Source organism: Theobroma cacao, chromosome 5 (genome assembly GCF_000208745.1).
Source record: "Theobroma cacao cultivar B97-61/B2 chromosome 5, Criollo_cocoa_genome_V2, whole genome shotgun sequence".
NCBI lineage: Eukaryota > Viridiplantae > Streptophyta > Magnoliopsida > Malvales > Malvaceae > Theobroma > Theobroma cacao.
Window position 1 is genome coordinate 38,524,971 of NC_030854.1, and position 8,991 is coordinate 38,533,961.

The following is an 8,991-nucleotide window of genomic DNA, read 5'->3' on the forward strand; positions in this document are numbered from 1 at the left end:
AAAAAAATGTCTAAGAGTTTTCGATTTACACTTTTCATACTCATTTTCATTCCAGTTCCCATTTCGTCATTGGCTAAGCTCGCACGTGATGTGATTATTAAAATTAACTGTATATACATAATTATCTAATACCAATTTCTGCAAGTTTGTCTTTAAGCAATTGTTATATGAATTCCCACAACTGTTGCTTTTCCATATTGACTTCTAGTCAGTCATGAAACGCACAGAATTGGGAAAGGTTATCTGCAATTTTATAGCCCCTAGCTGTGTTTTCTGTGAGCCATTGTTTTACTCGTTTAGCTGGAAATTTAGATGTAACCAGCAAAACACCCATTGGAAAAGTTCAACAATCCAATAGCTTTGATTTTGGTTTTGATTCTCTCATTGGTTTACTGCAGAAAAACAAGAAGAAGAAGAAGAAGAAAATGGAATGTTTACTTTCATTGGGGGAGAGGCTAGGGGGGTTAAGTTGACAATTGAGACAAATGGAGACAATATTTTAGAATTGAAGTTATAGCATATCCTGGATTTTAACGAGATTATTTATTATTTTGAGTCGAGAGAGGGAGTTATATATATATATGTACTTAGCTAAGTAAATTTATGATTGAATAAATGGATACAAAGTCAAAGTTAACTTTCATCACTTTCATTTATGTAGTAGATCAAGTTAATCCCCAAAGGAATTAGGTAGCCATATCCAATCCCCATTCTTTACAATCTTCTTGAATATATTTATATACACACACCCAAAGGATAATTTTACAAGAGAGAGAAAGAGAGAGAGGACAAAAAGATACGTATTTGGGATCAACAAAAGCAAGTGCAATTGAAACGAGGAAGTACACAAGTTCTTCCTTATTTTCCTTTAATAGAACAAGAAATTGGAAACATGAAACATTTCTTTCTTTTTTTTCATTGATGTTCTTTTGGCCTCACTTCAATGCCTTCAATTACAAGGCCTCCCTTCAGATGGCAACCCTTCACCTCCAACAAACTCATCTTCACTTCCTCATCGTTTTCCCCACTGAAGAACTGCCCCAGCTCAATCTCCATCCACCTATCTCCCCTTTCACTCAGAACTCCTTGGTGATTCCCTTCGACCAGTTTCCACATCTCCCTCTGTTTCTTGCTCTCTTGATGCTGCAGGAAAACACTGCCAGAAGACACTTGGTTTCCCACTTCCACAGTTATCTCTGATGGCATGGAATCAAGCCCATATGCACGGTCGGAGATTTTCAGTATGAGATAAGCTCCATAAGTAGTGTTCGGGGTCAGGATTTGAGTCCTGATATTGCCTCGGATTTCTAACCAATCAGTTGTTCTTAACACAGCAACTCTGGAGAACCTGTAAAAGAAGTAAAGATATACATAAACCATATAGCAATTTCTAAATACTCCTTTGAGCAAATGCAAGGAAAATTGAAATGAACCTTGATTCAGACATAGATATCCAGCCCCAATACAATGGATTGGAGCTCCATGTGATGGAAAGCTCTTTTGCTGATAACATGTAAGATTTTTTGCCTGATGATTTCTCCAACTTGAAAATCTAAAAAAATATGAATTCCAATGTTCAAAAACTGCATAAACAGATTGCTAAATTCATTGTCAGAAAATGGCTATCTCTACTGCCCTGCTTATATCTGACATGGTGGGATTCCCCATGTTTTTGGAAGTACAAGTAGAGATAGAAACTACTATTTCTGATGCAGATTCAATGCACTTTAACATTAAATACAACACTGGGATTCAATTCGATAGACACTGATATTCAATTCAATGCAATCTTCAGAAGAAAAACAACTCACAACATGTCCTACTGCAAAGACAAGGAAGCTTACCTTGTTACCACCATCTATGAGAACAGGGTCACAAAGACACTGAAACAGCTCTTTCTTTGAAGAAAACTTCAGAGGAGAGACCGAACTCAATACTATCTCAGGATAATCCGGAGGTAGAAAACTTTCCCAAACCACATCCGAATCAACTGCTGATCGAAAAGTCGATGAAACCAACGATGACCTGAATGCATCTTCTGGGGTAGTGAAGGAAAGGATAGCAGAAAGACAATCTTCTGGCAACATGCTGTAGTTTATCCAATACTTCAATGGTTTTCCAACTTCAAAACTGTTTTGCTAACACTGAAGCCACAAAAAAATCAAAATTTATGAGAGAATTGTGTTTGGGTCACACCTGAGAGAGGTCTCTTTCAGTGCGAAGAGGCTATGACGCTTGTGGAATTCTGGTTTGATACCTTGAAAGGCGTCAGGTTTGAAAGATTTATGTGAGGTCATTGCTTGAAATATATGCATAATAAATAAATCAAAGAGCAGCTCATTCTTTTGTCAATTATCGTTTCAGGCTGACCGGAAAAGGCATCTTGGATATAAAAAAAATAATATTAAACTCCAGAAACAAAACAACCAGACCCCAGAAGTCGACAACCTCCTCAAGGGAAGGAAGACTTTGACCTTTGAAGGGATAAGGCTGTATTGGCCAGCTACAAAGCTGAATGACTATTGTTTTTTTTCCTCAGATAAAATAAGATTTCTATTAATAATCCGAATTAGATACCATTTTGGTGAGAATCACAAAATTTGAAAAAGCAGATCAAAGGACCTGCCTGGTAATACAAAAGTTGAAACAAACACGTATTTGACATTGAACACAACTGGTGATACAATAGTAAGAAAAAAACATTGGGTGGCACAGCAATTTGCAAGTAATCAATCCAAGGAAAAGGTTTGATCCACTTACAATTCTACCAAATTTTTTGTTAGTATGAACAAAACAAGGGGTGGTACACAATTTGCAAGTAATCAATCCAAGGAAAAAGTTTGATCCACTTATAATTCTACCAAATTTTTTGGTAACCTGTTCGGTTCATACCAGAAAGAAAAATTAAGAAGTATTAATATTTTCCAAAGTTACATTTAGATTCTAGAATATATCGGTGTTTTGTACTCAATGCAATAAATTTGACTTAATACTGCATCTTGTTCCTTGGTAACAAACACTATTAAATATTAAATACTATTAAAACTCAGATAAGAAAGCCACGAGCTCTTATTGCTAGGAACAGGACCACTGGAAGGTGAATGACTCACTTAGTACGACAATAAACTTTATTCTAACTCGTGGACAATGTGTTCATCTATTTTTAGAATTAAAGATCCCTAATGTAATAGACTAAACTAGGTTATTGTTCTTGTTCCTCACACTTGTTTGAGGAAAAGACAAATCCCAAGTCCCAACAGGTCTGTTGATGACAGAAATTTCTAGCCACTCCTTGTCTGAAGGTGGAAGATCAAGCGTGGTGGAGATTATTATAATTTTTCAAGTTATAATTAAGGGAGAATTTCGATAATCTTACAAGTATCAAGATACCCAAAATTATGGTATTTGGTAATATGTTTTATGCTAAAAGGAAAATTAGTCTTTAGTAATAACTTTAATTTTCTTCGACATCTATGTTTAATAACCTAGCATCATTAAGTCATGCACCTAATAATTTGATTCAATAATAAATAAATGTATCTCTTTACTCAAAAATAATTGAATTTAAAATTTTGTTGTTATAATTCAATAAGTTCACTTCATACAATTCATATTTAGACATGCAAAGCTAATGATTCAAATTGAGTATCAGGGTACCTAAACTTTTGATATTTATTAGTTTTGTTTTACGCTAAAAGGAAAATTAATACTAATAAAAATTTCTTAAATTGATAATTTTCTCCGACATTTAAGTCTAAAAGAAACTAGAAGCATTAAGTTGTGTAACCGATAATTTGATTCAATGATAAATGTATCTCTCTAGTCAAAGATATGGGTCCATAAATTTATAGTTATAATTCAATAAACTCACTTCCTGCAATCTATATTGAGACATGCAAAACTAATGATTGGTATGGAAAATATTTCGCCTTTTTAAATAGGTAAGGCATTAATCACATGGCAACGTTGGATGTGTGGTGATATGCCCCTAGTAAGGTACAAGTTGTTATTATGTGCCTTTCATATATATTTCGTTTCTGAAAGGTCAAGAAATTAAGGGCCTTAGGATGATGAAAAGGTTTCCCCACAGTGACAACAACCCACCGAAACATATCTTCCTCTCTAGTTAATTTCTTCATCCCAACAATGATAAAGTTTAATCTTGTTTTGCTAATTCACCCCCAAAAGAAATACATAGTTTTGATAATAAAAATAAATATCTTGGATATAATTAATTAAGTATGCTGCATGCTGTGACGATAGAATTACTATATATTAAGCTTGCAAAAGCCAAAATCAAAGGGAAGATGTCGCCTTTATCACAAGGATCATTTTCCGCAATAATATCGTATGTTGGATGTTGCATACATAGATTTTAAGTAAAATATACTAACATTTTCAAATTTTAAACATAATTCTACGTAAGTTTATTAGTTTTCAAAATAAATATTATGTTTTAGACGTGTAAACGGTGTTAATGTCTAAATATGAAATGTTTAAAATACCTTATTCTTTTTCCACTCTTTTCTTTTTTCTTTGGCTTGCCAATGACACTCTTTTACATGAGTCGACCACTTTACAACCAAATCTCCCCAAGGGAGCACCGGATTGTACTCCCTAGCACCGATTTTCTTCGAGAGCACCGATTGTGGTGCTCCCTAAATCATGCTTTTCAAAGGAGCATCGAGATGCACACTCCTTGGTTGGGGGTGGCCGGCCGGTGAGAGGTAGGATAGATTTTTTTAAAAAAAAAATTATAATTTGGTAATTTTAAAAATTAATCAAAAATAAAATTATTTTTTTAATATTATCACGTTATCAAATAAATAAAAATTTTAATGGTTGACTAACGATTGGATGTGTATGTCAAACGGAAGATATTCTTTTGAAGCGAAGTGTTTATTTTGAAAATTAATGGACCCATGTGAAATTATAGTTAAAATTTGAGGATGTTAGTGTATCTCACCCATAGATTTTTAATTTTTATGAAAATTAAGTGTAGAGGAAAGAGTTGAAAGATATTCAAATTTGAGGGCATTTGCTTGAAATAACTTGAACAAACGTGCATATTTTATACCAATAGAAAATATATAGATGCAGTCATTTGCCTGACGGCTGATGGCTGGTTCCTAATTGCTCATATCTGGTTCATGTGTCATGCTGTATATTTGGTTCCTTCTCATTGAGAATTTGGAACAAGAAATTAAATATATGTACATCAATTGAGCTTGAATTTTTTTTTCCGCCTCTCTATGCAAATTTTGTGGAAATCACTGCTTAATTTCTGCTCTGCAATCTTGGGTTAATTTTGCAATCTTGGATTTATCGTAAGGGAATTTTATATGTTACGGTTCGATTATAATATTTATAAGATAGTAATTTCACAAAATGATTATGGATATTTTTATCTAAAAACATTTTTTGATCTATTCCGACTCATGTAAAGTAATTAATATCAAGAGAAAATTGATATTAACTACTCAAAGAGTAAAGGAAATGGTCATTCTATCCTTAAAAATTGAACTAAATACGAGACAGATCATTCACTTGGAATAATGATAGAATACAATAATCATTCCATCGAACCAAACATGCTGTGAAAATCAGAGGTAAATGAAAGTAAATTTCAGTGAACCATACGCGTTATTAGAGCCAATAATGAATAGGAGCCGAAGCCCAAGCTCCCTTTTTGCAGGCAAATTGGCCCAAGATCCTTTACTCCCAGAGTCTAAAATCCTTTTTTGCATAAAGCTAGCCAAGATCCTTAACCCCAAAGTCCAAGGTCCCTTTTGCATGAAAATTAGCCCAAGATTCTTAACCATTTTTTTGGGTACGTAGCCCAAAAACCTGGTTAGTATTTTCTGGTAGTTGGTTCTTTTAACCTTCCGTTACCTTTTGGCGCCTTATCTGTTTCTTACACTAACCGCAAATCTTCAAGCTTTTCTGCTTCCTTCGACATCCATGGCTTTAACTCAAAACTTAAAACCCACCATTTCCTTATCCCTCTCTTCCTTTCATCGCCACTCTTCTTTCTCTCCTTTTTTTCCACTCAATTCCCAGACAAAACCATTCTTTTACAGCTCAAGAATCCATACTCTCAGACCCCCATCTCTCACTCTCACGTTCTCCAGAAGATTGTTCCTTCTCCCTTCGGTTTCTAGAATCTGGGATGCTTTGACTGGCAATAACAATGCAAGGGAAGCTGTAATTGCCATAAGACGAGGAATGCTACTGTTTAGACAGGTAAAAAGACATGGTTTCTTCTTTCAGTTTCATTTGATTCTTCATTTTTGTTTCTGTTATTTATGAAATTTTTTTTCTTCTTGTTAGGGTGATGTGTCAGGTTCTTTAGCGGAGTTTGACAAGGCAATTGAGTTGGATTCTCGACAAAAAGCATGTAAGTTCCCAACAAAAGATTCCAGATTGTCCCCTTTTTTGTCATTTAATAATGCCTTTTATTTTATTTTTTTATTACAATGTCCATGATAGATCTTTGGCAAAGGGGGCTTTCATTGTACTATCTTGATAGGTACTAGTTCTATCCTTCTGCATTTACCTTTGCTCTGCTTATGCTAATCATCGAACAGAAAAGGAATGAAATTTCACAAATTTTGATCTTTTTTATGCTTAATTCAGCTTGATTTTATGTTTCTATGTTTTGATTTTGTTTGTTCTTCTCATTTTACTTGGACTAAGGTAAAAGGGGGAAATACTTATTGTGTTCAGTATTTGGTATAAATTGTGAAGAGATTGAGGTGGGGTTTTGGTTCTCTTTAGGTATGAAGAAGGTGCAGAGCAGTTTAGATTAGATGTTGCACAGAACCCAAATGATACTGAGGAATCAATATGGTGCTTTCTATGTGAAGCTCAATTATATGGAGTAGATGGTGCAAGGCAAAGCTTTCTTGAGGTACGTGCGTATAGAATACATAAGGCTAATAAGGTAGTAAATAAGCCTTATGACGAATGAGCTTTTGAATATTTAAAGAACTATGTATCACCTCATCATTCACCACTCAGAGTTCCAACACTAAAGCACAGCATCATAGTCTTGATGAGTTTAGATGAGCTGTCGTTGTGCTGATTGCAAAAAGTGATAGCTACATTGTGTTTAAGGTTGAGGGAATGGTATGTGTGTGTGTGTGTGTTTATATATAAGTGAAACTTATACTGATCCACATTTTAAATGAATAGACCAGTGCAAGTAGTGTAATTGATTTTTTTCTAAATGCAGGTTGGCAGAGATCCAAGACCTGTCATGCTGGAAGCTTATAACATGTTTAAAGATGAAGGTGATCCAGAAAAGGTATTGATTGAGTTGACAACTTCAAATTTGCTTGTCGCCATGCTTTGTACCCCCTTTTCTCTCTTACTCTCCCTTTCCGTACTACTTTCCTTGAAAACAAGTAACCAAAGTAACATTTGCTTTTATTTCCATATTTCTAACTAAACAATTAATTTTGTTATATAGCTCGTTGCTGCTTTCTCCAATGGCCAGGAGAATGAGTATTTCTATGCTTCTTTATATGCAGGGCTTTACTATGAATCTCAGGTTTGTTCTGATCCTTCAATTTGTTTTCTTTAGAAGGTGTGTGTAATACTTGGTAAATGCTAATGACCCATGAACATGTTTGATGTTTCAAGCAAGACTGATTATCATGTTTTCATTGCTTACAAATTGTTCGTATTCTTAGAATTGTTGATTACTGGTTTTCACCTTGCAGAAGAAACCAGATGCAGCCAAAGTTCACATGCTTTCAGCATGTCAGTCTCCTTATGGACAAAGGTTTGAAGTGAGAATATGTTCACATTTCTGACCACAGCAACTAATAGTAATATAACATTGTTACACATTGCGCAATTTTATCTCAGGTCCGATGATTATATGGCTTCCCTTGCCAAGGTTCACTGTCTCTGTCGAAATTGGAGCCCTGAGTGAATACCTTGCTCAAGCTTCGTCAAAATGAAAATGAATGTCGGTTCAGAGCAAAAAGTTATTAGATCACCATAAACGACACACCAATGAGGTAAGCTGAGCTGGATTCTGAGATAATATGTGAATAACAAAAGCTGTATCATACATTTCAATTTTTGATATTCTCAGTATGAACTGTTTTTGAGTATTTAATTAGGAGTTCCAAAGAAGACAAATCCGCAAAGCATTGTAAATGTTTTAACCCAGGTTACATTGCTGCAATTCAGTGTTGCATAGTGATTATTAAATTCTGACTCGTGCAGAATCAATATATCAATACAAAACCTCTATGTATTTGTTTTTCTTTTTTCTGTTGTCTGTTTCAGCTTCCATTTGAAACTCTAGCAACCACTACAATCAAAAGAACTGGACACAAAGTTTGTCTGTAAACTATGATATTGCTATATTTCTGTAGGAAACTCATGTGCTTCAGCTGTTAATGATTTTTCATTTGAACACAGAAATTTTTCTGTCATAAAAAATTTATAAAGAATGCTTCAGATCAGTCTTAACACCAACTAAATGTCATTGGCTAATCCTTATTACACCACCCCACTCTATCCAAAGGGACAAAATTTTGATTTATTGAAAGATTTTAACAGCAGGCAGTTGAAAAAAACTTCTGCATAGAATTGAGTATTGAGCATTCGTATCAAGAAGCAACAAGACGATGCTTTAATTTTCTCTCTGAAATGGACTGATCTTCATTTGTTCATGAAGGTTAGACGAGAGTCAGTGTCAGTACTGCTAGGAATCATCCAAGTTTGTGTGCAATGAATAGTTGACATTTAAAAAAAGACAAGCTTTGAAGCCTGTTGACAGTGACTAATTAGTTCTTAAGGTAAGCCATGGAAATCTAGGGATGAGTCAAATCAATTTAGACCAATTATCTACTCAAATCAAATACTTTTTGAGTAAAACGGTTCAGTTTAATTGATTTATTGAATTAATTAATCTAAAATGTTTGGTCTAATTGATTTTTTGGTCGGTTCTCGATTTTAAAATTTTTGAACCAA

At 34.3% G+C, this 8,991-nt stretch overlaps 2 protein-coding genes across 4 annotated transcripts; one reads left to right on the forward strand and one right to left on the reverse strand.

The window, feature by feature from the left end:
- LOC18600513 (F-box protein PP2-B15) lies at positions 671–2,614 on the reverse strand. 2 transcript variants are annotated; one of them, XM_018120682.1, is made up of 4 exons: positions 2,197–2,614; positions 1,845–2,088; positions 1,434–1,552; positions 671–1,348 (listed from the first exon to the last, which is right to left on the reverse strand). In XM_018120682.1, exons 1-4 carry the CDS (start codon positions 2,313–2,315, stop codon positions 916–918), a joined length of 915 nt encoding a protein of 304 aa, XP_017976171.1. In that variant the 5' UTR covers positions 2,316–2,614; the 3' UTR covers positions 671–915. The 2 variants fall into 2 exon arrangements, with proteins under 2 accessions (XP_017976171.1, XP_017976172.1); XM_018120683.1 differs by having other exon boundaries at positions 1,845–2,144; positions 2,258–2,612.
- LOC18600514 lies at positions 5,889–8,281 on the forward strand. 2 transcript variants are annotated; one of them, XM_007030996.2, is made up of 8 exons: positions 5,889–6,243; positions 6,331–6,397; positions 6,490–6,529; positions 6,778–6,910; positions 7,235–7,306; positions 7,472–7,552; positions 7,725–7,786; positions 7,873–8,281. In XM_007030996.2, the coding sequence occupies exons 1-8, from the start codon at positions 5,962–5,964 to the stop codon at positions 7,937–7,939; spliced, it is 804 nt and encodes a 267-aa protein (XP_007031058.2). In that variant the 5' UTR covers positions 5,889–5,961; the 3' UTR covers positions 7,940–8,281. The 2 variants fall into 2 exon arrangements, with proteins under 2 accessions (XP_007031058.2, XP_017976206.1); XM_018120717.1 differs by having other exon boundaries at positions 7,725–7,793; positions 7,873–7,968.